This window comes from Podarcis muralis, chromosome 2 (genome assembly GCF_964188315.1).
Source record: "Podarcis muralis chromosome 2, rPodMur119.hap1.1, whole genome shotgun sequence".
Taxonomy (NCBI): Eukaryota; Metazoa; Chordata; class Lepidosauria; order Squamata; family Lacertidae; genus Podarcis; species Podarcis muralis.
This window is the reverse complement of record NC_135656.1, coordinates 121273541-121296478: the sequence shown is the minus strand read 5'-3', so window position 1 is coordinate 121296478 and position 22938 is coordinate 121273541. Positions and strand designations below refer to the sequence as shown.

Here is a 22938-nt window from a genome sequence, read left to right as displayed (position 1 = left end):
ATGTAACTTTCAAAAACTTATTGATTATAGTCACACTGCTTTAATAATGTATTCATGTTTCAACTGTGAAAGTCACTTCAGGTTTAGCTCAAGTGTTACTTTTCATCAGAATATCCTCATGGAAGAAAAACCTGATAAATGCTTCAATTCTGAAAAGAGCATTTGGTGGAACCCACACTTTGCATCCCACCAATGAATGTTTAATGGGAAAGAAACAGGAAAATACCACACCATGTTATTGCTGCCCTTTTAATAACCCAGAAAGGATAAAACAGTGTCCCTCTTTTATATTGCAATAAAGCTCAGATGTTCCTCCTCCTTGGGTGGCCACATTGCATCTTGACTCGTCCAAGAATCTTAGCCCTCAAAAGCCACCAGGGAAGCATCTTCAGGCAGCTCAAGCACATCAAAGCATCATCACTAACTTTTAGCAAGTAAGCAAGCTTTAATATATATATATATATAGCGAACCTTCTCCTGGCAAAAATGAAAAGGATAAAGGCTATGCAAATGTATGTAAGTACCTATTGTAGAATGATAACAGGAAACCTGAAGCACACTACATGTCCCACGGTCCTGTATCACACCTGAATTAAGTTCACACCAACTGTTTCTGATTAATATTCTGTTCTAAGCAGAACCTATCCCTTTATATAGCCTGGAGAATCAGATGCCATCTTTAGGATTTTGTTGTCAAGTGCTCCTTTGTGTTCAGATCAGGTCTCAGTATAATGATGTAGCACTTTGGGATGAAGATGCAGCCCAGAAGCCCAGCACTGGAGACCAACATGGAGAAGACCTGCACGGCTACCATGTACTTCCCCTTGGTGCTCAGGTAGGTGGGCACAAAGGACACCCAAACACTGCAGAAGACCAGCATGCTGAAGGTGATCAGCTTGGCCTCATTGAAGGCCCCAGGCAGCTTCCTGGCTAGGAAAGCCACCATGAAGCAGATAGCAGCCAGGAAGCCCATGTAGCCCAGGGCACCATAAAACATGGCCACAGACCCTTCATTGCATTGCAGAATAATCTCTGCAGGCTGGGAGTGCATGTCAGACTCTGGGAATGGGGGAGAGGTACTCAGCCAGGTGGTGCAGATGAGAACTTGGACACTGGAACAGGAAATGACAACAGCGTTGGCCAGACTTTTCCCCAGCCATCTCCTCACTCTGTTCCCTGGCTTTGTGGCCATGAAGGCCAGGACCACAGTGATGGTTTTAGCCAACAAAGAAGAGACCGCAACTGAGAAGATGATGCTGAAGACCATTTGTCGGAGAAGGCAGGTCTCCTTCCTTGGCCGGCCAATGAAGAGGAAGGAGGACGAAAAAGAGAGCAGGAGGGAGACGAGGAGGATGTAGGAGAGGTCCCGGTTATTGGCTTTGACTATGGACGTTTCTTTGTATTTAAGGAAGATTCCTAAAATAATGCTTGTCATTAACAGCAGGAAGATAGCAATGGAAGCTAGAACACTCCCCAAAGTTTCTGCATAGGTCAGGAAGGAGATACTTTTGGGAATGCATTGAACTTGACCCTTGTTTGGATGCTGATCTTCGGGGCATTTGGTACAATTCTTTGCATCTAAGGAGGGAAAAGGAGTGATTTAGCATCATTTAAATCCATAACCACCTATGTTCTATGACGTTTTAGGGGGAAAGATGTTCATAGAAGGGAGGGCCAGGAGAAAAGAATGTCTAAAAAAGGAGTAGACAAAATTGGTGTGTTCCTTTGCTTATTTAATATTTGTGCTTATACTGTTGCCTTCTTCCATGGTGATAGAGGTGGTTTTTAAAAATTTCTCAGTTTTATCACCAAAACAACCTTGCGATATAGGTAAAGCTGAGAGGCAGTGACCTCCCACAGATCTGCTTCTTGTACAGCTTTTGCTGAATTTATACTGTCCTGTTCCATGGGAAATGGTTTTACTTTACATAAATAGTATATTTGACCACTAAGGTTGCCCTCAGTGTCCTCACCATGATTGTTAATTTGTAGTCCACCAATTGCTTCCTTTTCATTCTTTGTTTCAACCCACTTCCTAGAATTAACGTAGGTGAATAAAAATAGAGAAGCCAAAAAAGGAGACACATTCAAAAATCTCTTTTGACTCTTCACAGAAAGTGTCTCCAAGTGAATGTTTCCACAATCTATATTCTCCCAAGAGCTGCCCTTTATATTCACCCACCTTCCTGAGCAGAGATGGTCCCTTCTGCACATGGGGCACAAGCATAGCAGCAAACGGGCTTTCCTTCTTGAACCACTTTGGCGTATCCAGGTTGACAGCTCTTGGTACACCTGGAGCTAGGAACAGTCTAAACATGGAGAACATGCATCAAACAGAAAGTGTCAGGACTATTTGTGTCTCTGTAATTCATTTATGGAACTTGGAAAGGACCAAACAGGGTCCCTATTCCCACTGATCCCAGGCACTTTTCCAGGGAAGCATTTTGATGCATGGCAGAGAAAACTCTTTGGTGTTGTCAGGGCCGCCTCAGGTCCCAGCTCACAAGAGACCAACGCCAACTCCACTTTATATACAAAAGTCTTTATTGCAGTACATTGTACAGTTTCACAGCCGAGGCGCGCAGCCCCACGTCTGTTACGCTTAGACCGCTGAAGTCCCCTCTGAGTCAGTAACTCCCCTGCACCAGTTTAAGAGGCTTGTGCTGGTCCACCTCTTCCTGTCCTTCCTTTTCCGCAGGGTCTTTCTGCCCCCTGGGGTTTCGCTCCTCCTGGATTCCCCTGACGCTGAATCCCCAGACAACTGCTCCCCCCTCCTGCGTGCTTTGGGACCAGGCTCCTCCCCCGGGCTCTCTGCATTTCCGCGCGCCTCCACATTTGAACTTGGCGCGCGTTCGCTACCTCTGACCTTCCTCTTGACAGGTACACTACTCCCTGTACTACTCTCCGCCCCTTCCGGGAGGACGCCTTGCCCCGATCTCCTTCCCCTCTCGGCTTCCTGCTCTGCTTCGCCTGTCACACTGGAAACTCCACCCCCTTCACTCCGTTCCGGCGGAGACGCTGGTCCCGATTCCCAACTCCCACTTGGGGTTCCCCTGCTGCTCCTTTGCTCCTGGCGAGTCCCCCCTGTAACTCCCCTTGGCCTGACCACGGGTGCCCCCTTTTGGGAATCCTCCGATTCACTTGAAAGACTCGGGGAATCCCCCCAGTCATCGCCATCCTCTTCCTGGTCGTTCTGTGATTCTTCCCCCTCGCTCCTCCTCCCTCATCTGTGCCTCTCTCCCTGAACCCCTGACAGGTGTGTTTCCTTTTTTGTTCAGACAATTATATCGGACTATTCTATGAAAAAGTATATATCAAAAAAGCAAATGAAAAACCCTAGATTGACAGAGACAAAAGAGCAGCAAGAAAACATACTTATGAAGGACCCCTAGATGGTTAAATCCACCACCTAAAGACTCCAATTTCAAAAAGTGCCTCCTCAATTATGGTTACATTATTATTCTTTATCCGAAGTGTTTTGAGTGTTGGCAAAGAATGGAGAGATGAGTCCCTTGCGACAGCTTCTTCCACTTTGACCTTCTGTCTCCCATCCCGCTATTAATGCCATTGCTGCTGCTAATAATGCTAATTGCTTAAGGTGGAATCCTTGCTGTCAATAGTATGGCATTCAGTTTCCAATCAACCCCTCTCCACACCATAGTATGCTGGCACCATGCTTGTTAACCATCTAAGCACTCAGGCCAGGAGATGCCATCAAGATTCCAGGTAGCAAGAGCTCTCCTTTCCACCCTTTACATCCTGAAATCTGGACATGCTTCTCATTCTCCCCCTGGGCTGACTTTTGAAAACCCTGCACTACACTGATTAGGGCTCAACCACACTTCCTTTTGGGCCATCTTTCTAGTCACAGGTCCATGCTTTAAAGCTCCATGTCAAAGCAGTCCTTCCTTCCTTCCTTCCTTCCTTCCTTCCTTCCTTCCTTCCTTCCTTCCTTCCTTCCTTCCTTCCTTCCTTCCTTCCTTCCTTCCTTCCTTCCTTCCTGTATGTCTAAGTACTTTCCGTGAGAACACCCACATTTTACCACTGAATCAAAGCAAATGGCAATCAGGTTTCCACAGGAAAGTGCTGGGAGAAAAACACACCATAAAACAGATCAGGACCTGTAAGTCGCATTGTGGCACAAATGGAAGTCTCAATGAGCCCTTACTCCCCAGCAGGTGTGCAAAGGGCTCTAGTCAAAGTGCCCTTGGAATGATTCAGTTAGTGATTAGAGCTTTACAGATGTGGGATAAAGTAGATTGCCATACCTTCTCAGACCACTTGGGCCACACAATGGCTTGTGAGTTGATTGTGAACTTCGTGCCAGTGGATCTGTCTCTCCCTATACTCCCAACTGGCACTCTTACACGAGACTTATTGGGAAACATCACCCAGTTCTCAATGTCATAGTAGGCTGGTATCTGCCCATTCTCATCCAATCTGAGGCTGCCCATGGAAGTATTCAAAAACTGGAGTCCTCTTAAGAATGGGTGAAGCTGGAACAGCAGGAAAAAACACCAACATTTATGAAATAGAAAAGTTGAATATAAGCCCTCTACACTTTGAGCTCTAATCTCCTTGGAATTGGGGTCGTTATTAGAACATTTGTAGGCAACTCATTGTATTTAAAAAAAAAAGGTTTCTGGAGAATAAGATAAATACAAAAGACAATAAAATACTTCTTAAAAAATAAAAATAGCATAAATACCAAACTTTTTAAACATAGATGGTCCTACAAATCAGTGCACAGCATAGATGCCAACTCCATGGGGCCCTGGGTGCGCAAGCACTGACAAAATTCCCCATGAAGGGGTCGGGCATCCACAAATTTTGCTGCCAGAGCCATGCACGCTGCATGACACCTACAGGCCCAGGCATAGGGGCCATATTGGCACTCCTAGGGCACAGTTATACCCTTATGAATAGAACACTATTTCCTCAGCTGCTCACTGTATCACCAGGGAAGGTTATTTGTCAATAGGGGCCACATAGATCTGCTCACAGCCAAGAGCATAGGAGTGGGATGTGTGGCTGTCCCCCTGCCTGGAAAAATTATCTGAATTTACAAATACATACTCCCATGAGGTTGAAACCTTGGTTGCTCAGTATTCTAGATAATGTGGAAGCCTGAAAATTTCCCTTCAAAGTGTAGCTGCTTTCAGTAGAACTTGCACAATGCCACAAAAGAGGACATCGTCTCCCATTAACATTTGGTTGTGCTAATTTATTGGCATAGAGGTAAATTTCTTAACAGTTAATATAATTTAAACATAAATCCTTTTAAAAAAAATCTGTTTATTTCAACAGCTTTTCCAACAAGCTGAGAAGCTCTTTGCTTTTCATGTTCTTTCTGTAGTTTTTTTTTTTAAATAATATTTATTAAAATTTTCAGAAATACAAAGAATATAAATTCACTTTACGGGACTCCCCCCTTCCCCCACCCCTACCATATTCCCTTTTCATATTGTTGGCTCCACAAGTTCCCCATTCTAATTAAAACTTAATTTGTTTTACCCTTAATAAAGAAAAATCCAATGTTCTTTCCCCAGGGCCCACCCTAATTCATTCCACAATTTCCATTTTTTGATAATAGAAACACCCCAAATAATAGAAATAGAAAAAGTAAGAGATAAAAAAAGAGACCAATTCAGAAAAAGAAAAAAAAAAAAAAAGTTGGCAAGCCTTTGGAGTTTTAGTTCACCCCCCCCTGTCCCCAGTTTAATTTCCCCCTGACCATCAGCCCCTGGTGTCTGCCTGGAATTTTTAAGACCATAAATCACAACTTTCCCCCAACTCCTTGCTGGCTTTTTCTTTTTAAAATTAAAATTAAAATTATTAAAAATTATTATTATTATTATTATTATTATTATTATTATTATTATTATTATTTTTTTAAAAAGCTTTAACTTCAGTTCTTTAATAAAACTGTAATAAAACTCCCTCCATTGTTCTTTCCAGGTTGTAGTCTAATTTCCTCTTGTTCCGCTGCTAAAACGTTGTAATTCAAAAGTTTAGTAGCTCTGCAGGGATGGTTGTTATTCAGGGGCAAAAACTTGCGTTCAGTCCCTTCCTTTCTTCAATAGAAAATTCTATTGTCTCCTTTAGATAAACACCCTGAAGACGAGATGTTATTTCCGTTTTGCAGCTTTCCCAGAAGATAACCAGTCCTGTAAAATTCCATTGGTGTTTTTCCACTTTCACAGTCCTTGTAATGTCCCGAAACTCCTCAAGGGGGATTGTTGTAACTTTGTTTCCTCTAGTCCAAAAGTCCGATTGTTATCCATATTCGCCATTTTGTGTCCAAATTTTAACAAGTTGTAACAAATTGTATCAGATTTAACCAGCAAAGTTCTCATAATAAAATCCACTCCACTTTCCGACTTTGACAGCTACTTTGACAGCTGTCAAAATCTCCGACTCCCTTCACCAGGCTCTCTCTTCAATCACCCCGGTTCCCAGGGGGGGGGGGTTACGTTTCCCTTCTCCAATTCCTCCTCCAGCACAGTTCTTGTAGTTCCCCATCGTGGAATTCTTGATTTTTATCAGCAATGCAAGCCTTTTTGGGCCATGGTTTCCCCGTCCTTGTTTTGAAAGGTTTACAGTAGGGAGGGGACTGACTTCCTTTTTGGATCCCCCCCGCTCGTATCCAATTCGAAAAAAATTTCCTTTTTTCTCCTTTTGAACCCGGTTTCCAAATTTACTCACGGGTTGTTGTTAAGAAGTCCGAATTTTCAATGGAAGAAGTCAGCGCTCTCCGCCGGATGGCATGCGGCTTCGCTCGGCAGGGAAAGCAGAGGACTCAAGGCACCACGCTTCTCCCCGGCACCCGATCCGTAGCCTTTAAAAAGGCTCCTTCACGAGTCGGGAGGGCGCTAACGGTGCAAGCCGAGTCTCCATGTCCACGGCCTCCGTGGCCGTGGTTTCTAAGGGTCTCCGCATCGCCGGTGCGGTAGGACCCAGCCCCTGCCGAGCAGAGTCCGCCATTCAGCGATGGCGCCAACCCGGAAGTCCCCTTCATGTTCTTTCTGTAGTTTTACAGTGTGTTTATACTATACAAGTAGTTAAACCGCCCTGCACTCTTTAGACAAATTTTATCATGTAAAAGTTTAGATATTAATATAGAATTGAAAATTCATTCTGTTTTACAGTTGATGGGCAATTTCAAGTCCCAGCAGAGACACAGTGGAAGATGAGGAGGAACCAACTTCTGCTATGATGGCTGCATCTCTCGCCAGAGAGGAAGAACGAGATGGTGGGGGGACTGTTCTGACATAACCAGAATAGGCAGAAAGGTCTGCTTCTGCCACAAGACTCACTAATGAGATTTTCCGCCAAAAGGAGCAAAAAGAAATAAAAATCTCAGTCCTAAATCTGATTCCAGAGGTGGGGAAATGAGTAGCAATTTGCAACAAGGAAAAGGAAATACCTGCCATGGCTGTAGCCTTTGACGTTCCAGCCTGTCTCCTCCACTCGCCATCAGCATGACCTTAGATCTGGATGAATAGGCAGCATTCAAAGCCTGAGCCACAGCTTGGACACTGAAGTAAGTGATGTAGCTGTCTTGAGACAGGACTCCCTCCAGCTCCTCTTCAGGCAGCAACTCCAGTTTCTCATTCTCTGTGCATCTTGTCCGACCTTTTACAGCCAATGTGTTCTTTCTATATAAACAATGAAATGCTTTATCCCAAAACTGTATAAGGAGTTTGGAAGATGGATCATAGGGTTGGTATCTTTTCCTTAGTTGGGGCTTCATTATGAAGGACAAAGATCCATGGATGTACTGGAAAAGATCAGGAGCACTATGAAAAGCAGAATTAATGTCTAGAAGACCTGTTGAGATCCAGACTTTCCCCCCGATTTGTTTCTCAAGAAATTGTTGTATTATCATGAGTTGAATCCATGCCCCTTGACTGCTTTTATAGTAAACAAATATTTTGACTTTGTCCCATATGGTAAATGGTTCACTTGGGATGAGATATACATCTAAGTTATATTCTGGTATTCTTTTTAATATGGCAATGCAAATTCCATTGTTCGTCATCAGAGGTGTCAAGGCACTCAAGAACCTTTCTCCGTTATCATTGTCTGAAACCAAGAGGCCAGTCCATGTCCATCCAAAATTCAGGAGCAACTTGACAATCCCCCAATACTGAGTTTCCCCCTTGGGGACCATTTGGTAGACAAAGGGGACTTCAGTTTTCTCATCCAGTGTCTGAGTCATAAAGCCATAACTGATCTATTGATAAAAGAAATAGATTAGTGATTTGTTTGATTTTCAGGAAAAGGAATAGATACTGTATTTATTGTCTGTTATTATTTATTATCTGTTATTGTCTGAAAAAAATGTGCTTGCTGCGCTTGATTGCAGTTTTAGTCTGAAATATTTGGAGAGTGCCAGATTGGTGGATGCTGGAAGAAAGATCTACTATCACTAAGGGTTTTCTCACTTTTTCATTTCCCATATTGACTCTCCTGGAAAGAAAGTGGAATTTATTTCTTGTCCCTATCCTTCATACCTGTGGGATTTTGTAGATCCCAGACATGACTGAAATCTCTTTCGAGATGGCAGAATTGCACCCTTCAAGAACAGACAGAAGGTTATTCCATTCTCCACAGTTATAGTTTGGAGTATTGCTTTGCCCTCCTGCAAGCAGGTCTAGCATGGCAGCAGAAGTCATCCTTTCATCAAAAAAGTTCTCAAAGAGGTTGTAGCCCAAGGAGATGTTGGGTAAGAACCTGGAATTCAGGTTGATCTCCTGAATGGAGAACAGGAAGGACAAGATGTGCCAGTAGAACCTAGGTGTAAAACTGCAATGAAACATCAAATAAAAAATGTCAGAAACCTATTCACCATGTAAAGAAAGCAAATGTTATTTCTAGGCATTCTCAAAGTAGCTCATCACCAAACAATGATATGTATGTTTGCAGTTTGGGCTGAGACAAGGAATATATATTTTTTATTATTTATGTACTAAATTTATATACCGCTCTTCATCTGAGGATCACCTAGTTACAAGGTGTAAATCTATTTATCACTTAAAAATAAAAACTAGGAGATTGCAAATTCCATTGCAAAGAAAGAAAGAAAAAACACAGCCTTCAAAGTGGAAAATTGCCTTTATTTTTTTGAATTAAGCAGAAACTGTTGGAGTGGTGTTGGAGAAGCATGACATCCAGTGCCATCTAATTACTTACCATCCAAGCCTTTTTGAGGGAATCTGGGAAAAAATGTATGGGTCTTCTACAGTCAACATACTTGGAGATATGATCCCAGCAATTATGAAGTCCCCGGGCCGGTCGTAATTCTGTGTTTCACTTTCTTCCCAGATCAGATTCAAGGGACATACTTTTCCTTGATTTTCGCAGTCTCCATGTGTCATTAGCAAGAAAAGCAGGAGGGAAATCATTTTGCCTGTACCTCCTACATGCGGGTGGTGCTGTGGTCTAAACCACAGAGCCTAGGGCTTGCCTATCAAAAGGTCGGCGGTTCGAATCCCCGTGACGGTGTAAGTTCCGTTGCTCAGTTCCTGCTACTGCCAACCTAGCAGTTCGAAAGCATATCAAAGTGCAAGTAGATAAATAGGTACCGCTCCAGCAGGAAGGTAAACTGCGTTTCCGTGCACTGCTCTGGTTCGCCAGAAGTGGCTTAGTCATGCGGGCATATTCCGACTCCCTTGGCCAATAAAGCGAGATGAGCACCGCAACCCAAGAGTTGTTTGCGACTGGACCTAATGGTCAGGGGTCCCTTTAACTTTACCTACACTTCTCTTGTGGCTGCTCCTTTCTCTTGCCCAGCCAGGTAATCAGAAGTCAAAAACACTTGCAATAGGAATGCTGCAGTGACTTTCCCAGTATGGGTAACATTCAGGCTTGCCTCAGCTATTCATTCAGACTGTCTCTGACATATCAGCTATTCTCCACATCAGCCTTTCTCCCCAGGCACAGAGCTAGATATAACCTCATGCTGTCCTTGATTGCGCTGTCTTGGCAACCTCCAGAAATATATCTTGATCTTGGCAGGAATAAATAGCTATGATTTTGATAATTATAAGGAGAATAAATTTGACACTGCAACAAACTTTAGTCATTGCGAAGTTTGGGTGGCAGGTGCAGAACTGAGGAAAAACATGTTTACAATGAATCACAGGTGAATTGCCAAAGTTTGATGTGTGTGTGTGTGCAAGTTTGGCCTCAACAGCATTAGGAAAGCTCTGCAGCCAGATGAGACGAAGTCCCATCTAGTCCAGCATCCCATATATTGAAGTGTCTGGTCATACACCTTTGGGAAGCTCACAAGCAGGGCATGGGGATAAGAGCCCTTTGGTGGTCTTGTTCTGCAACAAATGGTATTCAGAGACAGTGCCAGATTTACGTATAAGCTAAACAAGCCATAGCTTACGGCCCACTCTCCCCAAAAAAGGTTAAAGGGGGAAAAAACTGCATGTACATTTCCAAAATATAGGATAAAAAACAAATAATATAAACACACAGCAACAGTGTTTTGTGTTGTGCATGGACCTATTAGGTCCATAAATTACAGTATAGCCTATATTCAACACAAAATCCAGCGACAATTTGTTGTTGACAAAGGACAGGTGGACATATAAAGGGCCCCATTATCTTCAGTAGCTTGGGGCCTCATCAAACCTAAATTCAGCCCTGTTGAGAGACATGCAAGCCTCTGATCCCCACAAAAACCAACCCACAGTTAGATCATTAAGAATTATCAACTGCTTGTTTCTTTAAGGCATATGCCCCATGGGGCTTACTCCCAGGTAAATAAGTCCAGGTTCTGTGTGTCCCATTGAACTTAATGGGAATTCTGGCTAAGAAGGCATAGGGTACTGCAGGAAAATATATCTTTCTTATGGAGTTGAGAGATGCCTTCTTGGCTCAGCATCAAATTGTGCAGGTTCATAGAAACAGATTCCCAGCACACAGCTATTCACTGATCTTTAGAAAAAAGAAATAAAAGAAACTGCAAAAAGAAAGCGAAGAAGAAATACAATAAATGCTGGCGTGTATAAAAGGTGGAATAGATTGGTTTAAAGTGTATCAATGGGAGAAAAACATTACAAATCCCCATATAAATCAAACAGTGACATCAGCCATATAGCCACTTCATTCAGGCTCCAGCAATACACACAGATCCTTCAACCAGGAGCTTAGTGGAGCTTGGTAGATGCCAAATTAGCACTCCAACTAAGAGGGAGGAAGTCTTAGGGGGAGCCTCTGCAACACCACCTTCCCTGTTCATGAGTGAGAGGTGAGCAGGTCTTACTTGAAATGGGCCACTATAGATAAAACAGGGTTAGGCTAGTGATGGTGGTTGTTAGTAGAGGTGCTGTGTTTTCTGAGATCAATATTAGGCAGCAGAACAAGCTTAGAAGGAAGTTTGAATGGCAACCATTTGACTAAATGAAGAAGTTTGACTGGATCTTTTAACATTATCTGTAAGTTTACAACCATGGCTCACATGAACAGTAGTGCCATTTTGCCCGCACAATAGGGGGTGCCCGGTGCCATGGGTGCCATGCAGCATGCATGGCCCTGGCACCAAAATTTGTGGGTGCTCGGCCACCGACCTTCCTTTGGCTCTAGGGATGCTAAAAGAACTGTGTTGTACATAGTTGTTCTGCTACGTGCCAGTACAATATACTATTGCTGACCTTAGTTAACTGTTTGACATATTTTCTTCTACAATGCTGTGGCTTCAGTTACGCAATCCACTGGCGAGTTGACTGCACACTGCACACACCCCAACATTACAAATACATTTTCTTTTCTTTTTTATAATAATTTTTATGAAGTTTTCCATTTAACAAACCAATCATATCACATTAATTATTCCAAATTATACCAATACATATCATAAAGTCCAAATATTTTGCCGAATTATAAATTTTTGTTGGGGGTTCCCATGCTTCGAGTTCAGTAGGGTCCAATCATCTCATATTTCTGCTGCTTTTAGTGTTCACCAGTCCCATCTTTCAATCTTCTTGTTTTTATCCTTTTTCTTCTTAATAACCTCTGAGTTGTTTCCACAGGCAAGTTAAAGTAAGCAATAATATGTTTCTGTGTGAACTTTGTAAGGCTCTCCCTTTTTTTAAAGCTGGTAAATCTTTTGTTTGCAATAAATCACACGCTGATCCAAAAGTCCTCCTCGAGTGGCAGATGCCATCTTTCTCAGTTCCGATGAAATAAAATCTAGGCGTTTGCTCATTAATTTTCCCAGACAAGTTGCTCCATAAATTAGCCTTTCCAGAGAAGGTTTGCCAAGTCAAATTTAGAATACAAACATGATAACAGAGTAATGGCTCGCCTCTCCCTATGACTAGTAATCTCGCAACATAGTCTGTCTCATAATGGCGGATCCCGATTAAAAACTGCGTCACAAGAGAGCCTTTTATTTTCTTTCCAGATATTTCAAAAACCAAAAGCTTTAGTTGATATTCCCCCCCCCCCACAGTTTATTTTCCAATCTCACTTGCTATAGGTCGTATTGATGGTTCTTCTGGGGGGGTGGGTTGTTAGATAATATCGTAATAAGAAAAGAAAAAGTATTTCCATTCCATTTCAACATACCGGCATAGATGTTATTCTTTGATGTTATCTTCTTTCCAGTCCAATCCATCACTTTTAACTTCTCAGTGGCAGGCTTAATTAGCAGCTAACGTATCATTTTCTTCGCTTGAAGCATGTGCAATAACTTATATCCAATTTTTTATCTTAAGAAATGCAACTAGGGTCGCTCTCAGAGACAGCGTCCGGGAGATCTGAGCTCGCTCGAGGGCTTTGCGTCCGGTGCCCTCCCCCCCTCCTTCTTTCGTAGTCGCAGATGATTTATGGACAACCGCGGACGAGGCTGCATCTTCCCTTACACCGGGAAGAAAAATGGGAGGCTGATTTACTCCCATCTCAGCCCCTTAAGTATCTTGTGTGAGCTGGAGAGATGGTATTGTCGGCCATCTTCCAAGGCGCCCCTAGCGGAGCCCCAACATTACAAATACATTTTCATCATTCTTATTTATGGGAAAGGAAGAGAAAAAACTTTTTGAAAAATACATTGAATTTTGCATAGCTCGCTGTTGTCATCTGCTGTCACATTTGTAAATTGCACTTCAAAACACATTTAAAATGTTTTATTTGCAGCTATTTAGCTGAGTCCTTAGGGAATCACATGACATATTTAATTTTTGTGGTTAGGTGCTCCTTTGTATTCAGATCAGGCCTCAGTACAATAATGTAGCACGGATTGGCATAACAAGCTACAAGAATTTGCTGAAATGGCGCAGTTGTCAAATAGCCTGAGAGGCAACTCAAAACAGAAATTTATGCAAAAGTGGGATAGATATAAGATATATGTTCAAAAATACAGTAAAGGGTCACTATCTATGCTAGCAATCAATTGACGTTGGAGACGTTGAGAAATAAGACCAAGGGTACATATTGATATAGGAATGTATTAGATAAAATGTAAAGAAATATACAATAAAAGAGTACAATCATTTGTAAAAAAAAAATGAATATACAACAGGATAGACAGGAAGTTCAATGTGTTGGTACATATATGATTTTGGAATTTTTTTTTGTTTTTCCTTCTTCTTTTAGTATATAAACTTTGTATACATGTTGCAAATCATAGTACAATAAGCCTTGTGATGTAATATGATTATGTTTTCCGATGAAACATAAGAACTTTAATAAATAAATAAAATTCAAAAATAAATAAAATGTTTTATTTGCAGCTGTGTAGCTGAGCCCTTAGAGAATCATATGGCATCTTTAATTTGAGTTGTTAGGTGCTCCTTTGTATTCAGATCAGGCCTCAGTGTAATAATGTAGCACTTAGGGAGGAAGATACAACCGAGAAACCCAGCACTAGACGCTAAAATAGAGAAGATCTGCACGGCTACCATGTGTTTCCCCTTGGTGCTCAGGTAGGTGGGCACAAAGGACACCCAAACACTGCAGAAAACCAGCATGCTGAAGGTGATCAGCTTGGCTTCATTGAAGGCCCCAGGCAGCTTCCTGGCTAGGAAAGCCACTGTGAAGCAGATGGCAGCCAGGAAGCCCATGTAGCCAAGGGCACTGTAAAACATAGCAACAGACCCTTCATTGCATTGCACAAAGATCTGTCCAGACTGGGAGTGCATGTCAGACTCTGGGAATGGAGAAGAGATCCCTAACCAGACTGTGCAGATAACCACTTGGACACTGGAACAGGAAATGACAATGGAGTTCATCAGACTTTTCCCCAGCCATCTCCTGACTCTGTTTCCTGGCTTAGTAGCAAGAAAGGCCAGCACCACAGCGATGGTTTTTGCCAACACAGAAGAAACTGCAGTGGAGAAGATGATGCTGAAAGCTGTTTGCCGGAGAAGGCAAGTCGCTTTCTTTGGCTCCCCAACGAACAGGAAGGAAGACAAAAAGGAAAGCAGGAGAGAAATGAGGAGGATGTAAGAGAGGTCCCGGTTGTTGGCTTTGACTATGGGTGTTTCCTTGTATTTAATGAAGATTCCTAAGACAAAGCCTGTTGTCAAAGACAGGAATAGGGAAAGGAAAGCTAAAATGATTCCCAAGTATTCTTCATAAGCCAGGAAGGTGATAATCTTGTGGATACATTGATCTCGGTCTTTATTTGGATGTTGGTCTTCTGGACATTTGATGCAATGATCTGCATCTAAGGAGAAGGAGAAAAGAGTGTCCAAACATCATCCATATGAATAACCATCTGTGTTGTATAATACCAGGAAGAATAATGCTGATGCAAGGGTGATCAGGGAAGAAGGTATTGTAGGGAGGGAGAGGCAAAAGTTTGTTTATTTCCTTTTTCAACATTTACCATAGCATCCTGCCTTTCCTTCAAGGAGAGAGGGGGTTTCCTTGCTTTTTATCACCCAAACAACCTTGGGATATAGGAATAGCTGAGAAACTCTCACCTCCACAGACATGTGTCTGGTGTCGACATTGTACAGCTTTCACCAAATACCAACGACATGCCTCTTTACTTTGAGCTTTTACAGTTCATATTTTGTCTTCTGGGGCCCATATCATTTGGGGTTCCCCCCCTTTTACACTTCTGACCTATTTGCAATTATTTACTTTTATATAAGTAATATTTATCCAACATCTCCAGCAACATTTCAGTTAGCTGGATTGGAGAAATTTTGTTAGAAGGATAATTGCTCACTATTAAGTTTGTACATATGTTTTTAGATAGGTAGTACAAACATTTTTGTATTTCTTCCATGTAATAATTTCCATATGATTTATTTTATTTTGTAATGTGCTTTCACTAACTGAACATTTACTATTTTAAAATTTTTTTTAACTCATTTTCTTTTTCGTGTGGTTTTGGCTCTTTACTCACTGAGCGCACCATTTAATATCCCTAAATAAATGCATTGTGGGCAGTGCATCCAAAGTTCTCCACTTTGCTCTCCACTTTTTGGCCAGAGATTCCTATTCCTATTCTCCTTCTAACTTGGAGTCACCCACCTTCAGAAGTAGAGATTGTCCCTTCTGCACATGGAGCACAAGAATAGCAGCAAATTGGCTTTCCTTCTTGAACCACTTTGGTGTATCCAGGCAGACAGATTTTGGTACACCTGGAGAAAGGCACAGTCTAGCCATAAAGGGAAAAAGGAACATCAAGGGGAAAGTGTTAGGAGTTTTTGGGTCTATAGAGGTTATTCATAGAGTTTGGAAACAAACCAACTGGATCTCTGGTTCCACTGGCTCTGAACCCTTTGTTCACAAGAGCGCTTCTCTTGCAGAACAACATGGCAGGGAAATGTCTTTGGTGTGTTTCCTTCAACATTCATATCCCAGATAAGTATATTTAAGGCAAAAGATACAGTAACAATCTCTGAACAACAGCAGCAACAAAACAACAGCAATTAAACAGGCAATAAAACATACCAGCTACTGAAGATGGTAGCCTAAAAAAATGATTATAGATTCAGGTAGGTAGCTGTGTTGGTCTGACGCAGTCGAAATAAATAAAAAAAATAAAAAAAAATTGTCCAGAAGCACCTCAGAGACCAACTAAGTTTGTTCTGGGTATAAGCTGAAGTCTGCATGCACACGAAAGCATATATTTCCTCCATGGATATAAAATCCCATCTGCATCACATAGTCATTTTAGGCAATGAAGGCCCCCTGAGCTGTCAGTTCCAACCCCTGCACCATATCCAATGAGATTTACTCCCTGTTAAGTGTCCAAAGGATTGCAATTGAAGCCTCAGATGTATTATTCAAAAATATTCGCAGCTTAAGGAATGTCACATGGAATCAAGTGTCCCTTACCTGGTTAAACCGTTTTGGCCACACAATGGCTTCTGGGCTAATGGTGAAGTTCATGTCAACGGATGCCCTTCTCTGTATACTCCCTATTTTCACTCTGACACGAGACTTATTGGGAAACATCACCCAGTTCTCAATATCAAACTCGGCTGGCAGCTTCCCATTTTCATCCAAATGCATTCCATCGATTGAGCCATTTGAAAACTGGATTTCTCTTAAGAAAGGGTGAAGCTGCAGTGACAGGGAAACACCAGATATCCTGCCTGTATTCTGTATTGTGTTTTATACTATATTCAGTTGTTTGGTATCATTTTTTAAAACTGTTTTGTTTTGTTTTACTGTATTGTAAGCTGGCCTGGCAGCTTTTGACAAATGTCAATATATAAATGCTGAGATAAAAATGAAAAGAGAGCACATCTCAACCAAGTGTAGAATCCTATGGCCAGGATCCCTTGTGCCTGTGCAGTCTGTTTTCTAGGTGCTACTAACTGTTGATGGGCATCTTCAAGACTCAGCAGGGACAGAGGAAGAGAGGAGAAGGGTCCAACTCCAGCTGAGAAGGCTGGATCTCTCTGTGGGCAGCAAGGAGGAACCACCAGAAAGTGTGGGGGTCTTCTGACAAAACTTTGACCTCTGCCAGAAGCCTCACAAAAGTGGATTTGCTGCAGCGAGACAGGTGAGGGGAGCGAGCTGATGCCGGGAGGCCCAAACAACCTCCACCTCTTCCTTGACGCCCTGGTGCCCCACATCACTTTCCTCTATGGGTAAGACACCCCTGAAGCCAGCCCTTCTAGGAGAAGGGAAGCTTGGATGCAGCCTTGCAGCCATGCACATTTGTGAGAAAGGTTTCAGGAGTAAACCCTGAGGAACAACCCATAACTGCTGCCCTGTAAGGCATCTTCAGGAGAGGAAAAGGCTCAGGAGTAAACCCTACACAAATCTGGAGTCCCAAAGCAGGTTAGGGGGCATCTTGTGTTCCTCCTTCCGCCAACTCCTGCATCCATCCTAGTGCCCAACATATTGTTTTCCTTTCCTTTGGCCCATACCAATGAGGCTGAGGGGGGTATTCTTGTGCTCTAGGCGGCCCAGGACCTCCCAACACACTGTCCAGGCTTGCATAGTAGATGTCAACCAGTAACTCCTACTGATAAAGGGTGTAAGTAAGCAGAAACAATTCTTTCCATTCATTTGGCTTTTATTTTCTATGTATGTTGAGATGGGGAACTTGTGCAGTTGGAATTTATTATTGTAGTTATTAGTAGTATTTTATTTTGTTTTATTTTATTTTATTTTATTTATTTTATTTTATTGTACCTTGCCTATCGGACTGGGTTGCCGCAACTTCCAACACAATATACAAAAACACAACAGAACATCACACATTTTGTTAAAAAACACCAAAAACCTGGCTGGGACAATGAATTTCGGTGTGAAAAAATGGGGAAAGAATTACCTGCCATGGCTGCAGCCTTTGATGTTCCAACCAGTCTCTTCCACCTCCCATCACCATCCACTTTGATCTAGATGAATAGGCATAATTTAAGGCATGTGCAACAACTTGGACGTTGAAGTAAGTGTTGTAGCTATCTTGAGACAGGGCTGTCTCCATCTCTTCTTTGGGCAGAATCTCCAGTTTCTCCTCCTCTGTGCATCTGGTCTCGCCTTTTGCAGCCAACACATGCTTTGAATATGAACAATGAAATGCTGTGTTCCAAAATTGTTGGAGAGCAGATGAGTATGGACTCTTGTAGCCACAGCTGGTCCTTCTTTGAGCCTTCAGTACAAAGGATAAAGAACCATGGATGTACTGGAACAGAACAGGAGGAGAAGACATATAGGTATTGGTGTCCTGAAAAGCTGCCGCAATCCAGATTTTTGCCCCAATTTCTTTCCCATATGTCCCTTGTAGTGTCATGATTGGAATCCATCCCATTCGATTTATTTCGTGGTAAACAATGACACTGACTTGTGTCCAGGTAATGAATGGTTCAATTAGACCAAGCATTTGATGACCATTCTTTTCTGGAAATCTTTTTGATAATGCAATGCAAATTCCTTTTTCGATCATTAAAGACCTCAAGGCACTTGTGAACCTTTCTCCATTGTCATTGTCTGGAGCAATGAGGCCAACCCATGTCCATCCAAAATTCAGGAGCAACTCAACAATCCCATGGTACTGAGTTTCTTCTTTGGGGACGATCCGGTAGACAAAAGGGAACTGAACTTCTTCAAGTGCCTGAGCAATAAAGCCATAACTGATCTAGTGGGGAATGGAAGAGTTTGGTGTTTTACTTTGCTTTCAGAAGAAAAGACCAGATACTAACCTGGAATGATCAATATCTAACAAAATGTGTGCTGGCTGAAGCTGAGAGTTTTATTCTGAAGCATTGGGAGTGTGTGAGGTGGTGGGGGCTTGGTTTTATTAAATCAATCAATCAATCAATCAATCAATCAATCAATCAAGCTTTGAAGAAAAGCCATGGAGCCATGGCTCAGGATTTTCTCATTTTTGGATATTCTTGTTATATTGCTGAACTTCTCCACTGTCCCTCCATTCCTGCGCCCCACCCCTGCAAATACCTGAGGGATTTTGTAGATGCCTGACAAGACTGAAATCTCTTTCGAGATGACAGAATTTGCTCCATCAAGAACAGCCAGGAGTTTGCTTTGTTTTCCACAGTGATAGTTGGGAATATTGCCTTCCCTGCCTGCAAGCAGGTCTAGCATGGCCTCAGATGTCCTCCGGGCATCAAAATAGTTCTCATAGAGGTTGTAGCCCAGGGTGATGTTGGGTAAAAGCGTAGGATCCTGGTTGATTTCTTGAATGGTGAACAAGAAGGACAAGGCATACCAGTAGGAAACAGGGGTGAACCTGCAATTCAATAATAATCATTAATTGTCAAACTGCTGTTCAGCATTTAATAAAACTAAACACTATTTGAACTCCAAATAATGGTCTGTATGTTTGTGTGAGACATATCCTTGTTGCAAATGTGAAAACCCATTTGCCGCTTAAGGAAAAAAATGGGGAAATTCACACTTCATTGTAGAATAGAAGCACACAGTCTTCAAATAACATAACAACTAAACACACACACACACACACACACACACAGAGAGAGAGAGAGAGAGAGAGAGAGAGAGAGAGAGAGAGGCTGTGATTGCTGCAGGAGTCTCGGCTGCTTCAAAGGGAGTGGGGAAATGCCCCTTTCCTGAAACAGAGAACTCTTGTCTGTGGAATAGGGGATATAAGGCTGCAATCCCCACCCTGCTTATCTACTGCATCCTTAGCATTTTCTTTTCAGCAGGCATGGATTGCGCTGTCAACAAAAGTCCCTTTTAGCCCCACCAATGATGGGCAGGGCAGCTCTTTTCTGAAGCAAGCCATCAAGATACACTTCCTGTTCCCTTTCTCTGAGACTGTCTTGGGTCCATGAGATTAGCTGGCAGACACAGAAGTGAGGAAGGATCCTTAGGAATATGGTTCCATGCCCAGAGCCAAATTCAGTCCCAAGATGCATTGCACTTGACTGCATACATTACTTTGTATTGGGGCATTGGGGCGGGGGGAGTTCTTTTAGATTTGATAATGTTTTAAGAGCATGTATATAGTAGCTGTGTAACCAGCGGATTCCTGCAGCAGAACTTCAAGATCATTACTCTTTACCATTCCCGGCCATTTCTGAGTTGACAATGAAGAAAATTCGTTTCCCATACAGTTCTATTTACATGTTGTTTTTTATTGCCTCGGGTAATAATTCCTGCATTGCAGGGGGTTGGACTAGATGACCCTTGGGGTCCCTTCTAACTCTACAATCCTATGTCTCTATGATTATAAGAAGACAGTTATTAACAGTATATGCATAAAGTTAGAAGCTACTGTCATATCATGAGCTACACACTATAAACTAAGTCAAGTAGATTAAACCTTGTCTAAGTATTAAGTATGTATTAGAGTCTGCAGTCAATGAGGATTTTGTAGTCAAACTGCAAGCTTGACTCAGTCTGAAGGCTGAAAGGCTAATGGATGCAGCAGGCTATAAATCAGCCAACACACCCACATAGACACACAAACACAGACACACACACACACACACACACACACACACACACAGAGAGAGAGAGAGAGAGAGAGAGAGAGAGAGAGAGAGATTTATCCTTCAACGAGAAAAAGCTGGGGGGACGGACCCTTTCATAATGAGTCATGACAGATGTCTATATCCTTGACCTGTTTTCAGGAGGTCCACAGCTGGCCTTCTAACCCTGAACAGGAATCAGAGGATAAGCAAGAGACAGGCCCAAGCACAACTGATGCAATTAACACCCATATTTAAATGACACTAACATGACTAACATTGCTTTCAGCTACAGATAGGTAGCCGTGTTGGTCTGCCATAGTCAAAACAAAAAATTCCTTCCAGTAGCACCTTAAAGACCAACTAAGTTAGTTCTTGGTATGAGCTTTCGTGTGCATCTGAAGAAGTGTGCATGCACACAAAAGCTCATACCAAGAACTAACTTAGTTGGTCTTTAAGGTGCTACTGGAAGGAATTTTTTGTATTGCTTTCAGCTATAAAGGAGGGACCCACAGAAGGAAAGTTGCCTTGTAATTCATTTTTTAATCCCTGAGGAAACTGTTCTCTTCTCAATCTCATTATAGTTTTACACTAATTTTGCCAACAGCTTCCAGGAGTAAACTCCAGAAGGCGGAAGGGGAAAAGAATGACAAAGAATCTAATGCTCACCCAAATATCAGGAGAATATATTTGTAACTGTCACCCAAGTTCTTACACCTACCAACACTGTCTGGGTACCTGAGGGAACTTGATCCATTTTCTTTCCAGCTATTTTCCTATTAAACTTGGGGGTGCGTTTGCCAAAAATAGTCACCTTTGATTTTGCGTAATTAATTCTGAGTTGCTCTGATTGGCAAAATTCGTATAGTTTGTTCAAGTTTGTTACAATACTATTAATATAGAGGTTGAATAGGGGTGATTCTAGCAGACAACCTTGTCTGACTCCTATATTAGTCCTGATTTCCTTCGTCAGACCTCCTTCTGTACTGATCCTTACCCTTATGAACGTATTACTGTGTAACTCTTGCACATGTTACTTTTATATTCAGCACTTTTCCTGAAGACAGAAGGGAAACTTCACAGTATAATTTTTGGAAGGCCACAGGCTCTTCAGCCCTGAAATAGGGGCTATTTCCCTAGTAAATAGGAACCCATGGAGTGGAGATCCAGAAACATGACACCCACCAGCAAATACTTACTTACCCCTCAAGTCTGGTTAGCGGGGTGTCAGAAAATACATATGGAAGTTGCCTATGATAATTTCTTGGGGATATGATTCCGCTGATGAGGAAGTCTCCAGGCCGGTAATAATCGTGTGCTTCATTTTCATCCTTGATCAGATTCAAGGGGCATTTTGCCTCTGGGTTCTCACAGACTCGAAAGGGCATCAGCAGAAGCAGCAGAAGCAGAAGCAGCAAGACTCTCATTTTGGCTCTGCCTCCTAGACCTCCCCTGTGAGTGGCTCCTCTCTCCCCTAGAGCTAGCCAATCAGCAAAAGAGAAAAAGAGTTCTTACTCCACCCAATCTGCTGTGGTTTCACCAATACAGTTCTTCTTCAGAACCATTAAGCTACATGCATATCAATCTTGACTCAATCACACTTTTATTCTGGGCAATTATCTTCCTGCTCCCACCAGTACAGTGCAATAAGTAACCTTGTGCTACCCTTGCTTCTGATGTTTGTGCAATCCCTAGAAATATCTCTTGAGCTTTGGCAAGAATAAGGATAAATTACCATGATTTTGATAATTATAAAGGGGGAAGTTCACTTCTGCAACATCTTGGAGTCCTTGTGTGACTCAGGGGGTTGGGGCAGAGCTGGGAGGTGGGGGGAAACATGTTTGTGAGAAATCAGAGGTGTAGCTCCCAAGTTTAACAAGAGTCCATTGGAGTGGGGTGAGTTTGGGCTGAATTTAGTGTGGGAATGTTCAGGGTGGAAGAAGAGGACATCTTGTTTATTAATATCCATCCTTACTTGCACTAACAAGTTCCTTTCCTTATCAGAGTTTACATTCCCATTCTCTGGCACAGCAGAAATCTGGTTGCAGGCTCGTTAGAACCCCTTGTTGTTGTTGTTTAGTCGTTTAGTCATGTCCAACTCTTCGTGACCCCATGGACCAGAGCACGCCAGGCACTCCTGTCTTCCACCGCCTCCCGCAGTTTGGTCAAACTCATGCTGGTAGCTTCAAGAACACTGTCCAGCCATCTCGTCCTCTGCCGTCCCCTTCTCCTTGTGCCCAACATCAGGGTCTTTTCCAGGGAGTCTTCTCTTCTCATGAGGTGGCCAAAGTATTGGAGCCTCAGCTTCAGGATCAGTCCTTTCAGTGAGCACTCAGGGCTGATTTCCTTCAGAATGGACAGGTTTGATCTTCTTGCAGTCCATGGGACTCTCAAGAGTCTCCTCCAGCACCCTAATTCAAAAGCATCAATTCTTCGGCGATCAGCCTTCTTTATGGTCCAGCTCTCACTTCCATACATCACTACTTGGAAAACCATAGCTATAACTATACAGATCTTTGTTGGCAAGGTGATGTCTCTGTTTTTTATGATGCTA

General features: G+C 42.5%; 2 protein-coding genes across 2 annotated transcripts; both read right to left on the bottom strand.

The window, feature by feature from the left end:
- Window positions 1-679: 679 nt before the first annotated feature.
- LOC144326814 (vomeronasal type-2 receptor 26-like) lies at window positions 680-9407 on the bottom strand. The gene is made up of 6 exons (XM_077923653.1): window positions 9196-9407; window positions 8517-8808; window positions 7427-8236; window positions 4269-4496; window positions 2183-2309; window positions 680-1578 (listed from the first exon to the last, which is right to left on the bottom strand). Exons 1-6 carry the CDS (start codon window positions 9405-9407, stop codon window positions 680-682), a joined length of 2568 nt encoding a protein of 855 aa, XP_077779779.1.
- A 4365-nt stretch (window positions 9408-13772) lies between these two features.
- Window positions 13773-19035, bottom strand: LOC144326813 (vomeronasal type-2 receptor 26-like). The gene is made up of 5 exons (XM_077923652.1): window positions 18889-19035; window positions 17762-18568; window positions 16312-16539; window positions 15502-15628; window positions 13773-14683 (listed from the first exon to the last, which is right to left on the bottom strand). The coding sequence occupies exons 1-5, from the start codon at window positions 19033-19035 to the stop codon at window positions 13773-13775; spliced, it is 2220 nt and encodes a 739-aa protein (XP_077779778.1).
- Between the last annotated feature and the right edge of the window lie 3903 nt (window positions 19036-22938).

What these genes read in the sequence shown, in the direction of transcription:
- LOC144326813 (XM_077923652.1), bottom strand. Translation starts at nt 19,035, where the DNA reads ATGCTAGACCTGCTTGCAGGCAGGGAAGGCAATATTCCCAACTATCAC. An exon ending in AAAGGCTGCAGCCATGGCAG is followed by an intron (nt 16,540 to 17,761) that starts GTAATTCTTTCC and finishes CTGTCACTGCAG; the next exon opens with CTTCACCCTTTCTTAAGAGA. An exon ending in GACAATCTCTACTTCTGAAG is followed by an intron (nt 14,684 to 15,501) that starts GTGGGTGACTCC and finishes CCTTCTCCTTAG; the next exon opens with ATGCAGATCATTGCATCAAA.
- LOC144326814 (XM_077923653.1), bottom strand. Translation starts at nt 9,407, where the DNA reads ATGATTTCCCTCCTGCTTTTCTTGCTAATGACACATGGAGACTGCGAA. An exon ending in CCCTCAAAAAGGCTTGGATG is followed by an intron (nt 8,809 to 9,195) that starts GTAAGTAATTAG and finishes GTTTCATTGCAG; the next exon opens with TTTTACACCTAGGTTCTACT. An exon ending in GACCATCTCTGCTCAGGAAG is followed by an intron (nt 1,579 to 2,182) that starts GTGGGTGAATAT and finishes TTCCCTCCTTAG; the next exon opens with ATGCAAAGAATTGTACCAAA.